Here is a 24,861-nt window from a genome sequence, read left to right as displayed (position 1 = left end):
CCCCCCCCCCCCCGGCCTGCGCGCCATCAGTGGGTATTCGCCAGGAGACGCTCCATTCGCGCTGTTGGTTGCTTGCCAGTCGTGCTTGCTTGTAAGTTATTTATAAAGAGAAATCACTAATGGACTCGACTGGTTCGGGAGCTTCTGAACTGGGTGAACGATCGCTGGTATGTTTGTATAATTGCCATAATAAACTGATGAGTTCCACGTCGTGCGTGCAGTGGCTGTGGTGGGTTTGCAAAGTGAAGGTGGGGGCGGGGGGGGTTGGAGGGTTGGGGGTGTCAGGCATGGAAGTCAGGATCACGCTCAGCTGAAAGGCCTCTTTGATCCTCATGTCCACAAAGCCTCATCTATCTGGATATCCTCTCTCCTGCGGCTGCCCTCCCTGGCTCCTTGGCCCCGGGGCCTGGCTCTTACGGCCTTTTCCTTTCTTCTACACTTTGATTTTCCATCTTAGGCCTTTTCACGCTGGGCCTGCGGATTTGCCTCTCCTTGGGCCGAGCTTGGGCCGTCGTAGGCCACAGGCCCCCGCCAGGGGGCGTGCGGGGCTCAGCCTAGCGGGGGCGGCGCCACATTCCAGCCACCTGCCATCAGCCCGTCCAGTTTGTAAATGGATAGAGAGGAGCCACGACACTGGCTGTGAGCCACGTGGTCTTCAGCCGCCGCCTAGCCTGCCCCCTCTCCAGCCCACCCTGAGCTCAGCTGGTTCTGTCCTGAGGTTGGGAGGGCGTCTTCTGCTTTCAGCGGTAAGGGCAGCTTCGGAGCCGTCAGGAGACCAGGCTTCCGATGGACCCTCCAGTCAACCCTTCAGCTTTTCCTTCCAGGCAGTGACAGGGACAGGCTGCCTGTGTACAACGTGCGGAGCTGCTGTGGATCGTCAGTACTGAATATGCAACAGGGCCACCCGACATACATTATCTCGTTGGGTCCTTTCAACAGCCCTTTGATCCCCAGTTTTAAGTAAGGGAGGAGACTGCAGGGTGGGTGGGTCAGGATGCGGTCACATGGCCTGGAGGGGCGGGGGGCCGGGCTGGCACCTGGCTGGCTGACCTGCTCTGCCACCATGCCATGCCTTTGTGGTGTCAGAAGTGGTCCACCCTCCAGAGGCCACCGTCCTGAAGAAAGTGTGTGGAATCTAAGCCCACGTTGAGAATCCCTGGGCTTTAGTCAAATTTTTCCTGCCTTTTTCCCCCTCCTGAACTCTGGTTGCACCTTGCACATGTCCAGGGTTAAGGGCACAGGACACTGGGGAAAGTTAGAAGACGACTTGGCTTTGTAGGAAGAAGCTGAGAAATCGCATTCTGGCAACACAGTCCAGTCGCTGGCTTTGTTTCGGGTCCCAGTGGTGGCAGGGGGATGGGGGGTCAGGGGGGCACAGAGGGGCTGACGGGAGGAAGTACCACTTTCTATGAAAGGGCTTGATGGAGAGATGCTTCAGCTGGTCCCCCATGCACAGGCACCCCTGCTGCTCCTTGCTATCCCTTCTCCCCAGGCCCTCCCCACGCCTCTCCCCCCGCCCTGCACCTGCGCTATGAAATCCCCAGGCGCCCTCCCCAGACCGTGGTGGGCCACTTGCTTGCAGAGCCAGCTGCCCGAGGACATGCCCTAAGTGCCAAGTTTAGATTCCTAGCTTAGTGAGAACGACACTTTGTTGAGTCAGCTGGGGTGAGGCCACTTGAAATGTCCCTTCGGCTGTCATGTTGGTCCCCTTCAGTACTCCCAGCGTCTAGCGGCATAAGGACCTCGAAGCCAGGCTTGTTACTGGGTACTCAAAGTGAGCTTTCCTTCGGGGTCCTCAGTCTCCTTGACTCAACAGGAGGAGAATGTGCTGGAATCAGGCCACACGCTCACAAGGGCTGGACACACAGTGACAACTACCCTCTCTGGCTCCGGGGCAGCCCCTGCTCGGCTCTGGCAGCTTGCTGTAAGGCAAGAGGGTGGGCCCGAGGGGGCCCCAGGCCTCAGCACGGCCCCCTCTGCAGGGAGGAAGGCGGCCCACATGTGGCTCGCTGGGGGGAGCAGCGCCCACCCCAGGCCTGTGGGCTGAGTCTTCCTGCTAAGGCCGGAGCCTGACAAAAGGCACCTCCAAGGCCCAGATGGTTCCTATTCAACTGTTAACCAAACACATCTTCGTGGGGTGCCCCACCCAGGTCTGCCACCACTTGGGAAACCATTTTCTAAAGAGACTGACACCTCCGTGCAGCTCCTTTCTTTGCGGGGGGTGGGGTGGAGGTGAAGTGGGCCGTGGTTGTGCTGAGGCCATGCACGGTGGCCATGCTGGAGGGTAGAGAGCTTTTATCAGGAAAGGTGCTGGCAGGCGACATTGGGTCACAGTCTCTGCCCTGCAGGGGCTGGGGCGTGCCTCCCCAAGAGGGCCACTTGGCTCGTGGACTCTTGAGCTGAAGGCAATCGAGACTCCGAGGGCTCACGAGAAACTGTTGCCCTCCTTTAACTACATAGAAGAATCTAAATTGGAGGTCTTTCCAGAGTGTTATTACCAGAGATAAATTTTATCTGAGTGGCCCGTCTGTATGGCAGGGCAAACATCTAATTACCCAACATCTGCTCTTCTTACTGCCCTGTGAAGAGCATTCCTTCCCTTTGAAGACCCGGAGCCCTACCCTTCTCCTTTGTTCAAAACGACACATAGACCTCATTCGGCCTGTCTTCGCAATTTCCACGTCTGTGTGGATTCCCCGTACACACTCCTATTAAATTTGATTTTCTCCCGTTACTCCGTCTCACGTCAATTTGATTCTTAGTCCAGCTAGTAGGACTTCTGGGGGACGACGACACAGGAATTCTTGCTCGCCAACGGCTCTCCCTAAAAGCCACGTCTCAGTTCCCTCTCGAGGAGCCCCTCACCCCTGGCACGTGTAGGAAGGTGACTGGGTGCCCCTGTTTCCAGATCCCTAGCATGGTTGGGGCAGATCCGAGACCTGGCTTGGCCCCTGGGCTCTGCCAGGACTCTGGGTCCTGAGCAGGGGAGGCTGGGAGGCCGGGTTGGAGGGTGTTGGCAGAGTGCTGACCAGACACTTGTAACACGCTAATGCCCCCGGATCCCCTGATTCTGTGAGCACCCCTCCCCCATATCCTTCTAGTAATTCCCCGTGGTTCTTCCAGTGTTGGCTTCTGTGGCTTGGGCTGTGAGGAGCTCTTGCTCCCAGTGGAGACAGTGGCAGAGTGCGTGGAGGAAGGCCCCAGACCCAAGATACCTCCTTAGGGGACTGGTGCCCAAGGGCTTACTGGGGCCTGGCCCAGTCTCTGCCTTTTCTAGATCTTCAAGCTCCCAGGGAGACGTTCCCCTCTCGCTCGTCCTCCCTTCCTCGCTAAGGAAACCCGGGCTCTGCAGGGTACCGTGTGTGTCTAGACACCCTGACTGGCAGAGACAGTTTCCGCTGAGGGAATGAATTATTTAACTTCCAGGAATGTCCAGCCCCAGTCTCAGACTCTCGGCTTAGAAGTTTGCTGTGATGGGCTGAAAGCACTTTAGCTTTGAACTTTAAACTGCTGGGTGAAACAAAACCCCACATCGTCTAGGATGTACCAGGCACCCTCTTGGTGCCAGGCCCTGGGGTGGAACGGTGCCCTTGGGCTTGGCAGCCAGCGGTCCCAGAGATCCAGTGCTGTCTGTTCTGGAAGGCGTCTTGGGGCGAGGGGCTGAGAGGTAGCCATAGAATCAAGGTGGTGACAGGGCTCCGCGTCAGGGGACAGCTGCCTTTGAGCCACTCCGTTTTCAGGTGTGCAGCCCTCTGGCCACGACGGCTGTACCACTGTCCCCAGAGGGGTCCAGGGGCTGGACCGTGGACTGACGAGGGGAGGCCCTCTAGTTCACAGGAAGTAGAAGAAGTATTATTTACAAAGTACATATTAAAAAGACACTAGAGACCTGAGCCCCCCCCCCCCCCCATGCCCCAGAGGGGAGCTTCCTTCCTCACTGGGGTCAGAGTCTGAGGAGAGAACCAATTCCTCTGGGTGCTGCTCCCCACGTGTCTGCTTGGGGGGGCGGGTCTGGTTTCTGGGCTGTGCCTCTCACGTCTCCCACACGCGGAGGGGCAGCCCAGCTGTGTGTGGGGTCTTCCCCGGGCCAGGCTCCAGCAGCCCGCCGCTGCAGGGACAGGGGACGTAGCTGAAGGCCCCCTTGCCTCAGTCCATGTTCTGGCTGGGGCAGAAATTACTTCTCGGCGGCGAACGCAGAGTGTTCTCAGGAGACAGGTCTGGCTCTTGGTGTTTCCTGCCTGGGGCCTGGTTCTGTGCAGAGAGAAAGAAACAGGTCAGAGGAGGAGACCTCACACCCCAGAGATCATTCAGCGAGGTGGGGGACAGGCCCCCAGCCCCCGGTTTGATGTCAGGGACAGAGGCTGTCCCTCTGGGTCATGGGCTGCTTCTTTCCACTGGCAGCTCTATAGGGGTGTAAGTCCATCGGGAAACTCTCCGGGACTCTTTTGGGTGGCCTTCTAAGATGGACTTTGGGAGCAGGTGTGAAGGTTGACAGTCCTTCTCCTATAATTGCCAAATCATCACCTGTCACCTGAATTGCTCATGCTTATTCTGTTCACAAGAATCGAGATGTGGGGCACCTGGGGGGCTCAGTCAGTTCAGTGTCTGCCTTCAGCTCAGGTCATGATCCCAGGGTCCTGGGATGGAGCCCCGTGTCTGGCTCTCTACTCAGCGGGGAGCCTGCTTCTCCCTCTGCCCCTCCTCCAGCTTGTGCTCACTCTCTCGCTCACTCTCTCAAATAAATAAATAAAATCTTAAAAAAGAAAAAGAGTCAAGATGTGCAAAGCCCCCCCCCCTCCATTCTGCACGGGCAGGATGGGCAGGAGATGAGGAACTGAGGGTCTGGTTCCCATTTGCAGGGCTGTTCAGGGATCCCAGGGGGCCAGGGAACCGGGCTCACCTTTCACAGCCTCTGAGCTCCGTGCAAATCATAGTCACTATCGGAAGAGTTATCAGGCTGGGTGGAAACACGATGCAGGGCCCCTTCCAGAGCTGCAGAAAGAAAAGAGGCCATTTGCAGCAGGCTTACCCCACCAGGCTAGAGAGAGCCCCACAGAGCCCAGGACCCCGCGGGTGTCTGAAGATCACAGGGGCTGTATGAGCTGGTGGCTTGACAGTCCTGTATCTGTTTTGATCAAATCAGCCAGTGTTCACTAATGATACTGAACTCCAGGCTCCCTGGGGCTTAATTGTTCGTGCCAGTCAGGGAGCATTCAGTACAGGGCTTCTGCAGGCCCCCGCTAGCTCTGTTCTGCCTGGAAGGAATCCAAGGGGCCTCATTTACCATCCGGCCCACAAGGCCCTGCGGAGAAACAGGCCTGTTAGGTCACAGCAGTGCTGTGGTTAATGGCATCTCTGCGTATTCTTCTCTGGCTGAGTGGCTCACGGTCTCGGGGGGGGGGGGGGCAAGCTGAGGCCCGTTAAGGCTGGATCTGTTCCATACCCTGCTGTGACCACTGTCAAAGGGCAGTGAGAGCCCCCTCTCCCCTGGGGCATCCTTTCTCTGGGCAATCACGAGCCCTGTGCTCTCTGCCGCTTTCCTACCTGGAAGCGTGGGCTGCCGCTTACCTGCATAAGCAGAGACGTGGGAGTTCCTGGGCGGCTGACTGTATTCATTCTCCACATGTGAGACGGAGGTGTTCTCAACCTGGGACCGGACAGTCGCCGTGTGGTTGCGATGGAAAGACACTGAGCAGAGGCAGGAGAGAGTGTCATTAGCCTTGCTGTTCTGTCCTCCTCCTCCTTCCCGACAGGGCCACGGAATTTAAATCTCTTGTTCCCCCTGGGTGATGGGGGAGAGGGCAAGGGCACCCACAGCTCCTTCAGTGCATCCCTCTGTCCTTTCTTCCTGGGCAGGTTCCTTCTTGCAGGGGCCAGACTTTTAGAGCAGCTTAGGGTCGGCCAGCAATCTGATTGGACGGGCAGGCCTTCGCCGGTCAGTTAGTCATTCATCAAGCATTTATTAAGCAGGGAATTGGAACTCAAGTGAAGGGCAGATATCGTCCCTGCCCTCCTGCAGCTGAGGGGCTTTATATTGTAAAAGAGACTTCACAACGCACCATGACTTGCAAAAGGAAAGGAAGAATGTGGAGTGGGAAGTGGGAGGAGGGCCACGGTTCTATCCATCAGGGTGGTCTGGCTGTGGCTAGAGGGAGAGAGGATGAAGAACTAGGGTGCGGGGTGGGCTAGCTGCTTCAAACGGTTTTAATGTTTTAGAACTGGCCTTTTTAAGTTGTTCCGTGAGAAAAGGCTCGGACGACCCTTCTTGCAAAAATACCAATTAAGGTTCTGATAAGTCCTGAAATAAAGAACCAAGTCTAATGTTACTTAACTCACTGATTTCTGAATCTATGTGATCATGGAGTCCTCTTTCAGGTACCACCTAGTAACAATTGTTGACCACAGTCCCACCTTAGATGACCATGGTGGAGATCAGAGGTCTCAAGTAGCTGCTGGCTCTGATGATGGTCTGCTGTGAGCTGTGACCCCCGTGGATACTGGATGGGGCTGAGGGAGGACCTTGCCTCCCGGGACACTTACTGTTCTGGTTCATTCCTGTGGGGCCAATCCACTGGCGCTGTTTCTTCTGGCGGACTGGGAGATAGACAGGAAAGGCACATGAGGACAGGGGTGGGCAGGGATCATGGGAGGGAAGGATGGGGAGATGGGGGGGGGAGGCAGGAGGCGGCAGGTGCCGCTGAAGGAGGGACTGCTGGACTTCGCCCCCTGAAGTCCTTCGGGGCTCAGTTTTCTGACTTGCCCAGGAGGTAACTGGACCCATCTAGGGCTAAAGGAATGTGCTGAGCACCGCTTCTTCAGAAGAAACAACCGCGGGGCGTTAGAACCAGAATAAAGCCTCGGAGGGCGCTAGGGACCTGGCTGACACTGTGCGTCTCCAGGCCTTCTCTTATCAGCCTCTCTAATCCACTTCCTGTCTCTGGATAATTTTTTCCAGAGTTCTGCAAGCCAAGGATACCGGCCTCTTAGATTCACAACGTGTGCAAACGCCCATCAGGCAGATAAAGAAACTGAGGCTCAGAGAGGAAGTGGCTCAATCAGCATCCTGCGCAGTCGCCAGGGGGTGGAGTCAGGCCTGGAACCCAGAACCAGAGGCTGGGGGCGTGCCCTAGTTTGAAAATGACCACGCCCCCTCGGCCTGGGGGTAAGTCGCAGCGGAGGGGCTGGGGGCGGGGGCTCGGGTGTGGGCCATCAGCGCTTACTACGTTCCTGACTTTCTCTTTCTGTTCTTAAGGGCAGGAGAGGGGCGGGGCCGGGTGGCAAAGCAGAGGTGCCCTCCTCCGCCCTTCCTGGCTCCCATCACAGGGGTTTGAAAGGGAGGGGGTTTGGGGCACCCACACCTACATTTCTTCACCAGCTTCCTGTAGGCGTGAGGGCCGCACACGACCAGCAGCAGTGCCAGGAGCACAAGAGCCAGGACGATGCTCGCCACGGTGCCTGCGCCCAGGCCTGCTGGGTTTGGGTCCTGGCCTGGGGGAGGCAGAGAGGTCAGGGCGGTCCTGCCTGGGGCATCGGAACTGTCGGATCAGAGGGAGGCTGCTGGCGGCCCCCTCCCCCACCCGACCTTGCTCCTTGCAGTAATTCACCAGCGTGGTTGGAACGCAGTTACACACCTGCATCTACCCGTCTCTCGAATTCTCTGCTACCGGTTCATCTGGCCACCACCTATCATCCAGCAATCATTGGCCACTCTTGTTACCAACTATTTAACCTTCTACACTTTGCCAGTTGCTTATAAGTGATAACCTTGCCATCATATGCTAATAACCAGCCATCCATCCACCCATCCATCCATCCACCCATCCTCCCATCCATCCGTCCATCCATCCATCAGTCCATCCATCCCTCTTTCATGCGTTATTCGATTACCGTTTCTCCCTTGCTTTTTTATCTTCCATCCTGGAAGACTAGAAGGTAGACTGAAAGCTCTCTCATCCATTACGGCCAGTCTCCTCTTTATGGCTCATGCTCATTGCTGTCTGAGCACCGTTGCCACCCCCATTTGCCACCTCTCCATCTTTTCCTAGGGCTCCGCAGCTCTCTGTCTAGTCCTGCAGCCTGTCCTTCAGAAACACGCTCACTGATTAGGTCCTAGAGGGAAAATTCGCAACTGTCCTCTGCCCCCCGGGGGCCGTGGTCAACTCACACTTGACAAACACCCTCTTGCAGTGGGCTTTTTTCTCTTGAAGCTGGTGGCACTGGGACAGCTTCTCCTGGGGACAGGAGAGGCCGCGGGCGGTCTTCTCGGTGGCATCCAGCACCCAGTAGGAGTTGACTTTGCCGCACTGCTGCTCCTGGCACACCTCCTCCCACCGCGCTGTGCTCTTGGCCCAGGGAACGTCGCACAGGACTTCCCACCGCTTGCCCTGGCGCACCTCCACAGAGCCTTCACACAAGCCGCCGCCCCCCACCAGGCGGCTCTGCACCTTGGGCTGGAAACCTGGAGAGGGGAAGCAATGGAGGGCAGGTGGCAGGTTTGGAGGGAGCTCCCTTGGCCCCTAGCCTATGTGCCTGGCCACTGGGGCCCTGTGTCGCTGGCCAAGAGGGGGCCCTGGCAGAGCCCAGCTTGTTGTGGGGGGGCTGGGATGACCTTCCTTTCTGTCCTTCCCTCCTTCTGGCATCTTCTGGCATTTCCCCCATCGACCTCTTTCCCTGGCATGTGTGGGCAGCTGCTGGTAGCTATCCTGAGATGTGACATCATGGGCGCTTTCAGGGAAGAAGCTGGCAGAGTGGCGATGCCCGTGGCAGCCACGGGAGGGAGTTGGCCCCCCGGCAGGTGAAGGTAAGAGAAGAGCAGTGAGGAACAGGCTCTGGGTCCCTGGGTCCACGTCCCTCTGAGAACCATCCTCTCATTTGCCTGCTGCTCCTTGGCAGGCGGGAGGGCTTTTCAGAAAGGTGAAACTGAGGCCCGGGGATGGGAAACACTTCCTGCTCCGGGTCCTGGCAGTTCAGGGGTGGGACAGACCCCAGGCATCCTGCTGCCCAGCCTCCAGGGGTGGGCTTTCATGGAAGGACTGGCTCCGTCTCTGCTTGTCAGGGTGGGGCCTGGGCTGCATGCCTGAGGCACACCTGTGCTCAGGTTAGAGGGAGTTCTGATCTCAGCAGCTTGGCCTGTTTCCATAGCGACGTCCATCTAAAAGGCCCTAGTAAATTTTCTACTTAGAAAGGAATTTCAAAGGCAAGCCCTCCCTGTCTGGTTTCGCAGGTTGTAGACTGCAGGAGGGCATGGCAGGCGGGGCTGGGAGCCAGACCATCTCCCCTCATCAGGCGGAGAGACCCTGGGGGCCGCTTCTACCTGGAAGGGGTGGTGTCTCACTAACCACACCAGGTATCCACGGGGCTGGGGGGTGGTTGGGGGGTGGGGGCGGGTGTGCCAGCAGGATAGCCCAGTGGTCCAGAGCAAGGCTTCCCAGATGTGTGCACACACACTGCTAGGACCTTGCCGAGAGGCAGATCTGACTCAGTAGGTCTGGGGTGGGGCCTGGGCATCTGCATTTCTAACCAGTCCGATGTAGCCGGTGCCGCTGGTCCAGGACCACGCTTTTGGTAGCTAAGGCTCGGACAGCAGCAGGTCCGACTTCTTACAGTCTGGACTGGTGATGGGAGCCCACTCCCTCCCGAGGCATGCTATGATCAGTCTTACTTTGACCTGTGGTCTCGTCCTCCTCTGTTTCCCCAGTGATCCTGGTTCTGGGGTCCCCAAGACCATCCTCTTTGCTCTCCTCCCCTCAGCCACACCGGATTCACCAGTCTTCCTGTCATTGTACAAGAACCTCCGTGGGGAACTCTCTGGGGACCTGCTCTGGTCTCCCTCTGCCTGCTGTGCCCTGGGGGACCTCCCACTTGTCACCACTGCTCTAGCCTCATCTGTCTCTGGGATTTACAGACTTCCCTCCTGCCAGGCTGGTCCCCTCCCCCTGCCCCACCTGCTCTGATCCTTGGCACAAGCCACAATTCCCACCTAAAAAGCCTTCTCTCCTCTGTTCCACCAAAGCCACGCTCCTCTCCTCCTTCCAGACCCCTGAGGAGACCTTGCCTCGTTCTGGAAGTCCTGCTGGTCCCATCTTCCTGAGCGGCAGCCAGTTCGGCAGCGCCCCGGCTCTGTGTTACTTCGCGGAGATTTCTAGGGCGTTGGGTGTGAGTGTAGCCTCCCCACCCCACCTGGCCCTCTGTTTCCCTCCCGTTCTCCATGGTGCCCAGGGCCCTGTGCTCCACGCAGGGGTTTCGGCGAACAGGTGTTGACAGACCATCTGGGGGCGCTCCGTGGGTCCTCGCGGGGTCTGACTCACCAGAACAGACGAGGGCCAGAGCTTGGCCGCCCTCGTAGGGGGGTACTTTTCCGAAGCACTGCTCCAGGGAGGTGCAGCTCGCGTTCTGGATCTTCCATCGAATCGGCAAGGCCTTGCTCTCCCCTGGATCTTGTGTCCTGGTCGTCCCGGCCTCTGGCAGGTGCCTCAGGAAGGAGCCGCACTGGAGGGCCGCACACATGCGGTTCTTCAGGTCCTGGGTCCCGTCCTGCTCCTGCGCCTCGTAGCTGATGGCCCCCCCGAGGCTGCCTTGGTAGAACTCGACCACGCCGGCACACCGCAGGCCGCCAGGCCCGGCCACCAGCAGCAGCCTGGGAGGGGCTGCGGAGGGAGAGAGCAGGGAGCGGGCCTGAGTGTGGTGGCTGGCCCTGGGGGGCCTTGCTTGCTGCCGGCTCTCTGGCTCCAACACACGGATGAAGGAAAGACTGGCCGACAGCCGTGGGAGGTGGTGAGCCCCCAAACGTTGCCCAGGACCTACTTACACTAAACTTTTTCATATCCACCTGCAATTCCAATGGCACAGGGCATCCCATGTTTTTATTTGCTAAATCCCGCACCCTGCCCCCAGGAACCTCAGAATTCTCTTACCTGTGGGCTCTGGAGTGGTGGTGGGTGGGGGGCTCGTGGGAGGAGGTGTTGTCTTCGGTGGCTCTGCAATGAGAGACTCCGGTGAGGGATGGGCAGGAGTCCTGGGAGGTTGGGGGGAAAGCATGCAGGGTCGGGGGAAGGCTGGGGGTACCAGACAGTTTGGAGAAAGACCTAGAACTCATGATGGAAGTGCCACTTGCCCCATTAGGCCCACTTGAGCCACACATTGTCTCTAAGTGTCCTGGGTGGGGTGGGTAGCACCAGCCCATTTTACTGTTGGTAAAGTGAAGGTGAAGAGGAGACAGTAACGTTAGCAATGGCAGAACCAGGTTTTCGACCTCTTCCATCCCACCAGACAACCCCTCAGCCTTTCCCCTCCAGTTCCCCACCAGTGTGTGTTTCTGGGGAGGCTTTGTTGTAGATCAGGACCCCCCTTCCACCTGCCGGCTCGGGCCCCAGATCCCAGGCCCTGGGCAGCCTCCCTCGGGGCTGGTGTGCACGCCCAGGGGACCCGTGCGGCCGGCTTGTCACCCACCTAGGCAGATCAGGCCCAGAGGGCTCCTCTGTTTGGGCTCACTGGTGTTGCAGTTGGAGAAGGACCCCAGGTGTCCGTAGCAGGTGACTGAGTTGTAGGGACTGTTGAAGTCAGGGATATGGGCCAAGACCAAGGCGTCCCCGCATGAGAGCCTCTGGCAGAGCTTCGAGGCCTGCTTGGGGTCCTCCCAGCGGCTCGGGCTCCGGCTCCGGCTCCGGCTCCAGCTCGAGTTAGACACCGTGTGCCACTTGTGCCCGAAGTGGACCTCCAGCTGGCCCTGGCATGGCGAGTTGGAGCCTGTCAGTTTCACTGGGTTCCCTGGGGGTCAAAGAGGTGTGTGTGTGTGGGGGGGTTCCCTCCGTGGGAACCCTCCTCACTGCCCTCTCCCAGCCAGGATCCCATCCAACCAGGCTGCCTTCTGCCCCACGGGCTGCCTTTCTGGCTCCTGTGAGCTTTGTCCTCGGGGACATGGCTGGGGTGGGGGGGGCTTCCCAGACACTCAGGTGGTCCCCCGAAGCCGGACCCGAGGGGATGGGGCTGGAGACCTCAGAGCTGAGGGGACCTGAGAGCAGCGGGCAAGGGGGTGCTCAACACCCCACTGTCCAGCAGGCTTGCCCACTCTGCAAATTCTGCGTCCATAGAAATAGGGCCTGTTGCCTGTTTATATTTTTCGCTTTCTGACTTCTCAGATCAGTGTCGTTGGGGGACGATGTAGACACAAGCGCTGTGAGAATGCTCCTTCAGGGGAACTTGACCAATGCATGCACGTCTGGAGCTACCCCCACGCTGGAGACGTAGGACATGCCCGTCCTCAGCTGGAAAGTTCCCTCACACCCAGGTGTGGCCGATTCCCCTGCCTCCAGCCTCAGGCGCCCACCGATCGGCTTTCTGTCGCTAGAAATGGTTTTGCCTCCTTTCAGATGTTACGTACATGGAATCATGCCGCGTGTTTGTGTTTCTGTTGTGCTGTTTTTCTCGTCTGACCCCCTGCCCTCGGCCTTTGGGGTTTTTCTGCGTCGTTGCATTCACCGCATTCCTTTTTGTGGAATAAGGTCTCGCGGTGTGGCTATGCCACGGTTCTTTACTTAGCTACCGTTTGGCTGCTGTGAACAAGGCCGCATGGAACGTTCGTGAACTGATGTCTGTCCGTGTGGGCACGTGTTCCGTTTCTCTTGGGTAAATACTGAGGAGTGGAATTGTTGGATCGTAGGTAGGAAAGGGACTAGTGTGATTTTATAAAGCTCCGTGAAGTAAAAAAGAAGGATATGTATCTGTATCTGCATAGACAAGGAGAGACGAGACAGGAGTCCGTGTGGTTGTTACCTGGGGTGTGGGTGGGGGAAGGACTGGGCAGATGGGGTACAGAAATGGAAATGAGATTCATCACTGTAGGTCTTTTCATATTTTTAAAGTTTTAAGCCAGGCCACTGTATTACCTATGCAAGAATCTTGTATTTATTTATTTTTAAATGTAAAAGGTTTTTCCAAGTGATTGGGAGGTGGAGGTTTTTCCCTGGTTGGAAACTTCTAGACAGGCTACCTTTTTCTTCTGGGCTTGGAGCCCAGAGCGCAGGGTTAGTTCAAGACAAAGGGGGCTCGTCCAACCCCTGACATTGGCAGGATGTCCTGCAGCTTTCTCTCCAGTGACCAGACTCACTGAATCCTCTCCAGGGAACAGATGTTCTCCCCATTTAATAGGTGGGGAAACTGAGGCTTAGAGAGGACAAACCTCTTGCTAGAGCTCAGAGCTAGGATGCTACCGCAGGGCTCCAGGTTCTGGAAAGGCCCCTCCACGGCCCCTCCAGCTCCTTCTGGTTGCACATGGCTTCATGAGACCCTCTTGCCACATTTCTTCCAAAACACATTCAGCGTGATGTTATCTCAGGAAATGTGAAAGAGTGAGGTCTGGGGTGAAATGAGTCTGAGAACTGCTGAGTTAAAAAATATTGAACGGGTTTCTTCATTGCAGGACTTCTCAGAGCCTTTTCCAGGCCTGTATACACAGTCTCCAGTGAGTGACGATGTTGCCTACTTTTTATGCAACATGTTCCATGAGCCCTGTTTGGGAGACATTAGCCTCTTTAAGTCCAACTTTGAAGGCAGGGCATTCAACATACTTTACAGTCTGGTGCAGCCTCTCTCTACAGCCTCAGCTGCAAATGCATTTGACCAGGGAGACTTGGCAGGACCAAGTAGGAAACAGGACTTTGCAGGGTACATTATGGGCCAGTATGTTTTCTGTGCGTGGTGAGTGGGTCATAATAATTATCCTGAAACTAGCATTCAGGCGGTGCTTTATGACCATCTGTCGGCACATGGGTGTCTTTCGGCACACGGGCGTCTAAATGTATATGTGGGTGTACGTGTCTGTGCGTGCTGGGGCTCTCTCTCTCTGGGGTGGGATTCATCTGGCAGGACCCCCTACTGCCCGATGGAATTGCAGCCCTCTCCCCCCATCACCCCCTGCTCCAAGCCTCTGTATGGCTCTTCCTTACCTGAGTCCTCCCAGTAGGGCCCCCCGAGGCAGGAAGTGACTGCAGAAAGGAGAGAGGAGGGTCAGGAAGTGGAGCGTCCCTCCTGCCCCCCACCCACCTCACACCCACCCACAGCCTGAGCGGTGGCCTCTTCTGCACCCCCCCCAATATGGGATTCAGGGTTTCATATTACGCATCAGAACCCCTAGGTGGGTCATGAAACCAATTCAGTGGGTTGCAACTATCAATTTTTCCCCCATTTTAAAACTTCACTTTTTCAATGAACATCAGTAAAATGGATTTTCCTTGGTGCACAAATCGATGAACGCTCACACATGCAGGGGTCTGGGTGATCACCATCACAGCCAAGGTAACAGTCCCATCACACCCAACATTTCCGCGTGCTCTCCCTTTGCAAGGATAGGTGGCCTGGCAACCATTAATTTTGACAAATTATGTCGTCATGCAACCATCCCGTTTTTTACAAAATGAAATGGACCGGAATAGAGAATGTCAGAGTACACGGTTGGTTGTGAGGATACGGATCCCTTTCTGTGCGTTCGGCTGCAGCGTAAACCCTCGTGAGCGTTGCTTTCAACCTATAAGAACTTGAACTGCCGTTGTACAGAAGCAGAGGAATGACCTAGAATGGGAACCCCAGGCATCATTCGCTACTGTCTCGTATCCCCGAGGCGGGATAGGGATGCCAGCAATTTATCTTCAACAGCTCAGTTTCTAGAGGAGGAAATCGAAGCCCGGAGAGATGGCGGAGCTGGGGCGCTGAGATAGCACAGCCAGGCGGCACAAAGGAGTCAGGACCAGAGCTCCAGTGGATGGGGCTCTTGGGGAGCTGGCCTCCTGTCTGGTGTGGCTCCTGCCCAGGCCCGTTCAAAAGCAACGGGGTCCGTTTGGGAAGTCCCGTCTGACTCTGGAGCCGGGGGGCAAACTGGCCCATTGGGGACCCTCACGGAGCAGCCTGTGGCCAGCTCATCTGTGGCTGGGGTGAAGGTTGGATTTGGGTGGGCCTAGGGTGGGGGGTGGAACGCTCCTATGGGCTCAGAGCACCCCCTCCACGTTTGCTGCTCAGCTCTCTCTTGAAGTAAGTGCTCTGATTTCCACCTGTGGGACCCCTGGGCTTTGCAATTGGGAGCCAGGACCGTCAGGGTGACGGCTTTGGAGCGTAAATGGTTCCACTGAAATTGCTTTTGAGAAATTGGTGTTGTGTGTTAAAAAAAAAAAAAAAGTGTGTTTTAAAAAGCCTGTTCTGGCCTGAGTGTTCTGGAGCTGGTGGTAGAATTGTAAGGGAAGACAGGCCCCAGCCAACCGGCCCTCTCCCTGCAGCCAAGGCTCCCGGGTGTCTGCGATCGGTACTCAGAGCTGGGGGCACTCGGGGCCTGGGGCAGGTGCGGGGAGAACGGCCGGGGAGCTCTGCCGGCCGGGGATAGGCCGAGAGCCAGACAAGAGGGCTCGCCACTTCTCTTCCCCACTCGAGACCTTCCTACTCCACAGGTCACCACAGTCAGCATTCATTATCAACAGCAGCTACCAATTATTGAGCACCTACTGTCTACTCAGCACTCAGGTGCCTCCTGACAGGGATCACTGTTACTCTCCACACGGCTCCATGACGGGAGTTGAATATATGCATGGTGTAGACATTGGGAGAGGGAGGATGCCCTGTCCAGGGGGACACTGCCAGCAACTGCCAGGGCCTGGATTCAAACCATGAGTCTGCCTTCCCAACCCGTGCTCACTGCCACCTAGTTGTGCCTCCAGAGTGCCAAGTTTGGGGGTGCAGACATGAACGCAGCCTAGACCCTGTCCCCTAGGGGCTTGAGCCTCCTGACATTGGAGCCCCTGGGGGCAGGGGCCGGACCAGACCATTCTCGCAGATCTCACACAGGATGGCCCAGGCCCCACTCAGAGAACATGCTTGGGAAAGACTGAACAAAATGCCATGTAGAGGAAGGGGGTCTGGGTATCCCAGGGCTTTGCCGCCCTCTGGGTGCCTCATGTCCTCGGCAGAGCAGGATTTCCTGGCTCGTCCCTCCTTCCCCATCACCGTCACTATCACTGTCACCATCATCACTGTCACCAGCATCACCATGACTACCATCACCATCACTGTCACCATCACTACCACCATCAGCCTCCCCATCACCATCACCACCACCATCACCATCACCATGACTACCATCACCATCACCGTCACTACCTCCATCAGCCTCACCATCACCACCATCACCATTACCATTACTAGCATCATCACCATCACTACCACCATTAGCTTCACCATCACCACCATCACCATGACTACCATCACCATCACCGTCACTACCTCCATCAGCCTCACCATCACCACCATCACCATTACCATTACTAGCATCATCACCATCACTACCACCATTAGCTTCACCATCACCACCATCACCATGACTACCATCACCATCACCATCACTACAACCACCAACCTCGCCGTCACCACCATCACCATGACTATCATTACCACCACTACCTCCATCAGCCTCCCCGTCACCACCACCATCACCATGACTACCATCACCATCACCGTCACTACCTCCATCAGCCTCACCATCACCACCACCATCACCATCACTACCTCCATCAGTCTCCCTCACCATCGCTCTATGAAGTAGATACTATTGTTTTTTTTAAAGATTTATTTATTTATTTTAGAGAGAGAGGAGAGAGCACATGTGAGCAAGAGAAGGGGCGGAGGGAGAGGGAAAGAGAATCTCAAGCAGACTCCCCATCCAGCACAGAGCCCGACGTGGGGCTCGATCACACCACCCTGAGATCACAACCTGAGCCAAAACCGAGAGCCGGATGCTTAACCGACTGAGCCACACCGGTGCCCCAGTAGGCACTTTTATTTTGATCCCCATTTTATAGCTGAAGAAGTAGGGAAGGATGAACTAGGTGGCTAAGCAGAGGTCACGCTGGGGCTGGGACTCGAAGCCAAGCCATCTGTCACAGACTCTGTGCTCTTGACCGCTGGGCCAAGCTGCCTCCCCTCCCTTCGCCAACTCCCTGCACGATCGCGGCACACAGACGTGATGAGTGGGCGTGAACTTGGAATTCCGTTCAGTTAGTGAACCACGCCATGGGGAGACTTTTCCACGAACTTGCTCTGTGATCTTGGCAAGTCACTCAGCCTCTCTGGACTTGGTTTCCTCACCTGTAAAATGAGGAAGTCAGATGCCACGATCCCTCACCTTCCTCTCTGCTCAGACTTCTCTGATGTTTACCCTTTAGTTCCTGATGTGTCTCAGTGGCTGGCAGGGGCCGGGCAGAAGTGGACGGTGCGATGTGTGACTGACTCGGAGCCTTCTGGGTGCTTCTTCTTTCTGTCTGTCCAGAGATATGCTCGGGTTTTCATTGTCCGCGACATATTTTCATTCTCATAGCTGCTCCTCACAGGGGTACGACCGACAGCCTCCTTCCCTGGAACCCTGCCGACCACACTCAGGTTCTCTGTGAGCCCCCCTGGGGCTGCAGCTCAGCCGGCCCCGCGTGCAGCCTGAGGCCCATGGCTCTGCTGCTGCAGGAGCTTCAAACAGAGGCCTGGAGACCCTGGGGACCGTGAGGGATGTGAGGCTCGGATGCATTGTGCCATTTCCTAATCCGCCATCCACAACTGGGGCCGAGCCCCTGGGGCCAGGAACGAGAATCTTCCAAAGGCCCCTCCTCTCCCCTGCCAGCCTCCTCTTGGAGCCCCCCAGTTTCGGGCTTGGAGTGGCCGGTCCCATGCAAACAAAGCGCAGGGCCCAGAAAGCCAGAGAGTTAGAAGGCATCTTGGCTCTCCTGGCCTCTCTCTTCAGCCCTCCATTTACAGAGACTCAGCCATTCCGAACCTGCTGCACGGGCGGGGTCTCCGTGAGGCGTGCATGCATTCCTCAAGGCAGCCCGAGACTGTCCCACCCTCACCCCCACCCCCCTGTCCTCTTGCCTCCCCAGCATTCCCGGTGAGTCTTGCTCTGGTTCGCAGTGCAGCAACACGGTAGGTAGGCAGTCTCAGGCCCTGGATGGGTTTTATTTGCTCTGTGTGGGGCTTAACATTTTTTTTAGTCAATTAAAAAAAAAAAGTGCTTCTTTCTGTTTTGCTTGGCTTAAAAAAAAAAAATCCCAAGAGCCAGATGTTTTTGAAAAATAGGATGCTCTGGCCCCGTCGGGCTGTATCCCGGTGAGTCCCAGGTGGTGACCTGTCCGATCTGGTTGGCCGGCGCCTCCGAGGGACCTTACTGTCACCCTGTGTCTGGAGATCCAGCTTCAAACTCGTGATAGTTTCTGCAGCGAAACGTATGAATTTTCACACTATGTGGGATGCACAGGATTATAAATAGCCTGCCATTCGTTCAGGTCAGGTTTGCACTGAAGGCGTTTTCCCGAGATCCGCAGATGCTGTTGGGTTTGGGAATCGCTGGTGCGTGTTCCGGGTTAGCGGTTCCCCTTTGCAGTACCAAGCAGAGCCAGAACTTGCCCAGGCTGGCCGGCCCCAGGCTCACTCACAGAGCGTGCTGGGACCCACGGACATCGGCCCTTGCAGCCGCCACGCGCTGGGAAGTGGAGGCAAGGCAGCGGGGGCCCGGGGAGGAGCTGGGTTGCGACTGGTAGGAACAGTGATAGTGAGCGTTCATGGCCCTCTTACCGCGTGCAGACCCCAGGGCGAGCTCTCTGCGCGGGAGACCCTACCTTCTCCCAACAGCGTTACTGAAGGGGGCTCCTATCACCCTGTTTCCCAGATCAGGAAACGGAAAGACTTAGCCCGGTTTGGAAGTCAGATGTTCCATCTTTTCCAAAAACAAGGAGCCCCTCTAATAGTCCACAAACGTCTCATGAATTCACAGCGAACACCACACGTCAGACTGCCTTTTGGGGCGTTCTGGATTTTTCTTCCTTTCGTCCTCTGATGAGGGGCTGACCTGGAAGTTCAGAAATCCCGCTTTTCTGACGCGACACTGGTCAGCGGAGCAGTGTCTACTCCATGTCTGTAGCAAGGCTCTAGGGAAACAAAGATCACAAAGGCCCCACGTTCTGTTTCCCGGTGGAGTACCAGATGAAGTGGCTGGTTTTTGATCAAGAGTCTTTTTATGTGCAAGACACGCTGAGAGTCACACCGAGCTAACGCCAGGAGAGGCCTGGGGCCTGGCGCCCGCAGAAGGAACAGCAGATGCGGGCCTCTAATCCGGCTCACGGGGCCTGTGCCCACCCCTGGATGTGAGCCGATCGCGGGCACGATGGCCGTCACAGTCTGAACCGTGACCGCTCTCTCGCCGGTGGCCTGCTGCGTCCAGTGGAATTTGCATGAATTTCACGCCACATATGCGTCTCCACTGTGACAGTGACAAGCCCTCTGTTTTGTTCAGAGTTTCACATATCCCAAACTTTTTTCCACCCACGGCCCTGCGAAGAAGGGCCCACGCTCATTCTCATTTTCAGATCGGCAAACTGAGGTTCAGAGAGGCCGAGCGACTTGCCCAAGATCACACAGCTTTGCTGACGGTAGAGTCAGGACAAGAAACCCCATCACCATCACCTGACAGGGCCCTTCGGGAATCTACCACTGGAAAAACCTGGAACCTGCTCGCCCCAGGGTACAGGTAGGGGAAACTGAGGCCAAGGAGGGAAGGGCTTACCCTGGATATCTCCATGGGAGTCTGTGGTGGCACAGGGCCGCCAACCACCACCGATTTCCTATCCTGTTCCCACCACCTCTGTCCCAGCTGTGCCCCAAGGGAAAAGCGAGTTTCAGGATTCCTGTGGGAACCGGACGTGATGATGGTGGTGGTAGTATCATCATGGAGGAAATGATCTGGGGCCATATTCCCTCATCTGCAACTCAAAACCCAAAACCATAAGTCTTTTCTGGTGCACTCGGAGGGAGGGTATTCGCAGCCTTTATGGGTCTCTCCTAGGGTGCGATGTCCTGTTTCACTGAACGGGAATGTGTTTGATTGGGGGTGTTGCCCGAGACCTCAAGGGTGGGTGACGAGCACACAGCCCATACACAGTATGACCCACAATCTGGAAAATTCTGAATTCCCAAACATGTCTGGCCCGAGGTTTGGGATTAGGGTGTGTGGACGTGGAAAGGTGTGGGGACGTTCCTTTCGAGGGCACTCATCACACTTCCTCCTCTGCTCTGTCCCTCTGCCTGGATCGTCCTGCTGGGGCCCACACGGTGTGCTCACTCGCTTCCTACAAGCATTTGCCCAAACATTGGCTTCTCGTGAGACCCGCCGCACCCTCCCTGGGTAAGCGTGGCCCTCAGCACTGCCAACCCCCCAACCCCACCCCACTCATGACCTCCCAGCACCCATGCCATCACTGTCCGTCTCCCCATCACACCCCGACTCTTATGTTGGATCGGCCAGGGCGGGTATCTCGATGGTTCTGCTGGGTCCCCAGCACTGAGAACGGAGGCTAGCACGTAGTAGGCGCTCAATAAACGCTTGCTGTCTGAATGAGTGAATGAACCAGATTTACAATCGCCTTGTCCTTGAGTGTGGGCGCAGTGGTCACCCCCATGTGACAGATGAGAAGGCTGAGATTCTGAGAAGTGTCCTTGTCATTTGTGAGGGGCCCAACAGAAATCAAACCCCAATATGCGCGACTCCAAAACCCCACAGGCTTTCACACGCATGCGTGCACACCCACAACACCCATGCACACGAGGACACACACCGCAGGTACACACGGCATGCACACATGTGCTCACACGTGTACCTACACGCATGCACACACGTGCACGCACGGACGAGGGGTGCAGTCAGTTTTACCAGGTGGAGCTGAAATCCCTCCTTGGTCTCTGCGGGGAGCACCCCTGAGGAGCTGGAGCTGGATGGAGTGACCGGAAGGGCCGGTGCCAGTGCCCGAGCCCCCACTTCCTCTGTTCCCCCCTGGAGGTGGGGAGCTCGGGCTGCTGGATTCTTTGCGCCCAGAGCCAGCAAGGGCCTCAGTCTCTGTGCACTGGAACAGCAGACTGGGGCAAGCCTGCTCGAAGCTAGAGCCCCTGTGTCCCCGTGGCCTGGGAATGCCCAGCCCCTCTTGGGCCTGTCCTGCCCGTTGTATTGGCCCTTGCCAACCCCCATGGGACACTTCCTTCTTTCCTCTGCTTGTCTGGCTCCTTCCCTGCATCCGGGTCTCAGAAGAAACGCCACCTCCTCCGAGAGGCCCTCCCCTTGGACGGGGCCCGTTCCTCAGGGAACTTGGCCACAGAGTCCCGGCCGCTGTTGTGTTCTGCACTGCACTTCCCACAATATTTAGGAACTGTAACGATTTTGGGTGCTCCGTCCAGGAGGGGAAGGACTCCCGTCTTGTGTGCTGGGGGATCCCTGGTGCTTTGTTCAGCGCTGGGCACGAGCAGCTGTTCCATACAGATTTGTAGACGGAGAAATGAAGGCGGGAATAGACTCTCCGCCGCGTCCCACCTCACTCGTTCCCTGCTGACTCCGGCCCTGGTGATGATGACAGTACTAAGTGCTATGGCCATCGGTGCTTACTGAGCCCTTCCTACCCTCGAACTGGCATTCCTACTCTGAGCTCTGCATTCATCCATTCGTTTAATCCTCACAAATCTCTACGAGACACATACTCTTCTTATTCCTGTGTTTGCAGAGGAGGAAACTGAAGCTTACAGAATGGTCCAAGGTCGCCCAGCTAGCAAGCGGCAGCCCAGAATCCAAACTGCAGAGCCCAGGACTTTGGGCACGGCCCAGTGCTGGCTTCCGCAGTCCTGGTGGCCGGGCCCTCACCAGCAGGTGAGCCCCAGGCAGGCTGGGGCTAAAGGCAGCGACAGAGGGGACCAGCTGTCACTACCACTCCAGGTGGACCGTGGGCATCTTCATGCCCCAAAGGTCCCCAAGTCACAACCTGGATGGCCAGTCAGGAGACACGGCATCCCCAGGGCTCTGGTGGCAAGGTGTCTTTTCCCGGAATGGCTCAAAGGGTAGGCGCGCTGTTGGCCCCCAGCCCCAGCCCTGGCCCTGGGTGTCCCCTGCCGTCAGCATCCCCTGCCCTCGGTGGGGTCATGTCTGCTCGAGGGAGTTGTGACCTGCAGCCATTTTCCTACTTGGGGGAGTGGCTTTGGTGTGTCTTACGGTACAGGGGGCTCCGGGAGCGCGGGAGTGCTGGGCGGGGGTCGGCCCTGCTTCTCCCTAGCTGCTGTGTCCTGGGCTTTGCTTCTCGGCTTTTCTTGAACTCTGGTTTCCCAACTATAAAATGGGGGCCACGGGCCCACCTACCTCAAAGGCTGCTGTGAAGCTTACAGAAGAAAACGGCTATAAAGGTATTTTGTAAGCTGTGACCCAGGGAACAATGGGAATGTTTATTATCCGCCATTTCACACACACACACACACACACACACACACACACACACACACACACACACATACACACATACACCGGAAAGCATGAGCTCCTGGGGTTCTGGATGGTTCCATACTCCGGGGGAAGGTGCTGCCTCCCAGTCTCCGTGACTCTGGGCTCTGCTGGCCTCGGGGAGTGGCCTGACCCTGCCAGGAGCCTGGCCCCATGATGGGCTTCAGATGGGAGGCCCAGCGAGCAGGACCCTGTCCCCATCCCCAGCTGGGAGCCTGGCCAGCCTCCCTGCCCCAGTAGCGTCAGAGGCCACAGGTCAGGGCAGGAGGGGCTTAAAGCCCCCGTCCTAGGAACCCCCAGGCCCAAGGAGGCCACAGCAGCTCCGTGGGAGGGTGCCATCTCTAGGTCTCTGCCCTGGGGACAGAAGGCATTTTGTATGTCTTGTGGTTCATGTGAGAAGAGCTGTGCGAACATGTCTGCACCTGGGCCATCATCACACGCACAGGCAGAAGGTAAACCTACATTTGGAGACATGTCTGGCCCATGAACACACACACACACTTCTCATACACAGATTCACACAGACACAAACACACACATGCATCCTCACACACACATTCACACCTGCTCACGCATACCGACTCACACGGCACACCAGCCTGTCTAGGACGGACTGAGGCTCCCTGAGCAGGCAGGCAAAGGCCCCTGGGTCCTGTCCCTACAAACTGGGAAGCCGTAACGCCCCCCTGTTCCCACCTGGCCTGCGGTCAAGCATCTTTCTCACCCACAGTACCCTCCAAACCCTTCAGAAGTGGCCAGACCTCATCCAGTTCACCCCCTGCCTTTCATAAATGGGGAGACTGCCAGCTTCCATCAACTCCCTCCCAGCAAACAGGAGGCCCCAGGCTCACCCACCTCTAACCTTACCCCCGGCCGGCTTCTCAGAGGCCCCAGATTGCTTCCATACTGGCCCCGGGGGGCCCAGGTTCTGAAGCCCCTCCGCTGGGCCTGGAGTGAGAGCAGACCCAGTGTGCGCTCACACCCTGGCTGGCCGGCCTGGCTGGGGTCCTCTGGGACAGAGTCAGGAGGACTTGGAACTAAGGGAACGTCTTTGACACATGCTCAGCTGTGTTCTTAGAGGCAGCCCCTGCCCTGCCGCAGCCCACCGTGCTCAGAGCACCATCAGAACTGCCCAGGAGACAGTGGGTGCCCTATACCTGGGGGCATCTAGGTAAAGACCGGACATCAGGTAGGTGGGGGGAGCTGCAGAGGAAGCTCGCACTAGATGGGGGCCGGATGACTTGATTTCTAGACTGAGAGTCTGATTTTACATGGGTCCCACCTGGAAGGGTGCAGGAGGACCCCCACAGTGCAAGAACGAAGCAGAGCTGGGACAGGTGGTAAAAGGATGGGGGGACAAGCAGGGCAGCCCCAACCCTCCGTGATGCTCCAGAGAGGGGACATGTGGGCCTGCGTCAGACCAGGGCAAGAGCTGGCATCTCCCCGCCTGCACCCCGAGTCCCAGTAGCCTGGTGTGTGTCCCGGTACTCACCCAGCACCCCCAGCAGGTATAGGGCGGCGAGCGGCGGTTGCTGAAACCCCATGAGCGCGGCCTCCTCCTGCCTCAGTCTTGGCAAGCTCGGCGCCCGTGGGTGAAAGGTGTCTGGTCCCGGGTCTCCCTCTCGGGGAGGAGGGGGTGGGGCGGGCGGGCGCAGGCAGGGGTAGGACAGGGGAGCAGGAGGCAGTGTGGGGCCTGCGTCACCCGTGTTTGAAGTTGAACTGTCAACTTCCTCCCGGTAAAACCATCCGCCCCAGTTCGAATGGCGGCCCTGGCCTCTGCCAGCTTCCTGCCTGAGGTGTCCGGGGCTGGGGCAGTGCCCCCGGCCACACCACACGGGGACGGGGCCACGCGCGGGGCAGCTCTGGGCCTGGCTGCTGGGAGGGAGGAGGCCTGGCCCCACGGAGGGCAGGCCTGGGGGGCGGAGGACAAGCTCCCCAGGCAGGGGTCTCACTGAAATGGCACTGAGCTGTGTCAGGAGGTGACAAGTGGGGGTGGGGTGCCACACCTGTTCTTGCCGAAGGCGCAGTGATGGCAAACCAGAAGGAAACCTCTGTCTCGCCTTCGCGAGGATGAGCTGGGAATTTGAGGTGACTCCCCACAGATGGACAGACGAGGGCTCCTCTATGAATGCTGGGCTTGCGTGTGCGTGCGTGTGTCTGTGTGCGATCTCCACGTCAGTCTGTGTGACTTCTATGCTGGTGTGTGTGATCTCCCTGCAATGTTGCTCCCACAAGGGCTGGAATCGACCTCTGGCCTGTCGAGGAAGAGGCAGGGTGGCTGGCTTTCTGCAAATTCGCTGGGGGAGGGGGTACCTAGCATGGGGGAAGGGCTGCGGTCCCTGGGCCCGGGCCGGGTTCAGTCCCTCTGCACTCCAGGACGGGGCAGACCCAGACCTGGGCTCCTTGGGGCTTCTTAGAATCTGAGCCACGCCAGGAGGCATGAAATGGTTCAGAGACAGAGTTGACTGTGAACAGCGTGAAGCGTGAAGTGCGTGTGAAGGCCTCCCCGCCACAGCCTTCAGCGGCTCCAGCTCCTA

General features: G+C 57.4%; 1 protein-coding gene across 2 annotated transcripts; it reads right to left on the bottom strand.

Annotated features, from left to right (window-relative positions):
• Positions 1-3,830: 3,830 nt before the first annotated feature.
• CD5 (CD5 molecule) lies at positions 3,831-23,975 on the bottom strand. 2 transcript variants are annotated; one of them, XM_008707551.2, is made up of 11 exons: positions 23,817-23,975; positions 13,944-13,982; positions 11,449-11,766; positions 10,914-10,976; positions 10,308-10,646; positions 8,165-8,458; positions 7,363-7,488; positions 6,541-6,594; positions 5,569-5,688; positions 4,901-4,992; positions 3,831-4,251 (listed from the first exon to the last, which is right to left on the bottom strand). In XM_008707551.2, the coding sequence occupies exons 1-10, from the start codon at positions 23,866-23,868 to the stop codon at positions 4,904-4,906; spliced, it is 1,494 nt and encodes a 497-aa protein (XP_008705773.2). In that variant the 5' UTR covers positions 23,869-23,975; the 3' UTR covers positions 3,831-4,251; positions 4,901-4,903. The 2 variants fall into 2 exon arrangements, with proteins under 2 accessions (XP_008705773.2, XP_040495118.1); XM_040639184.1 differs by lacking the exons at positions 3,831-4,251; positions 4,901-4,992; positions 5,569-5,688 and adding an exon at positions 5,695-6,298.
• Positions 23,976-24,861: the final 886 nt, after the last annotated feature.

This window comes from Ursus maritimus, unplaced genomic scaffold (genome assembly GCF_017311325.1).
Source record: "Ursus maritimus isolate PB19 unplaced genomic scaffold, ASM1731132v1 scaffold_23, whole genome shotgun sequence".
In the NCBI taxonomy this organism is placed as follows: domain Eukaryota; kingdom Metazoa; phylum Chordata; class Mammalia; order Carnivora; family Ursidae; genus Ursus; species Ursus maritimus.
The sequence above is the reverse complement of the archived record's forward strand: the minus strand, read 5'-3'. Positions and strand labels throughout refer to the sequence as shown.

Bases quoted from the DNA above. Each gene is read 5' to 3' on its own strand.
- CD5 (XM_008707551.2), bottom strand. From the start codon at position 23,868: ATGGGGTTTCAGCAACCGCCGCTCGCCGCCCTATACCTGCTGGGGGTG. The intron at 13,983-23,816 runs GTGAGTACCGGG...TCCTTTCTGCAG, and splicing joins ATACCTGCTGGGGGTGCTGG to TCACTTCCTGCCTCGGGGGG. The intron at 11,767-13,943 runs GTAAGGAAGAGC...TTTGACCCCCAG, and splicing joins GCCCTACTGGGAGGACTCAG to GGAACCCAGTGAAACTGACA.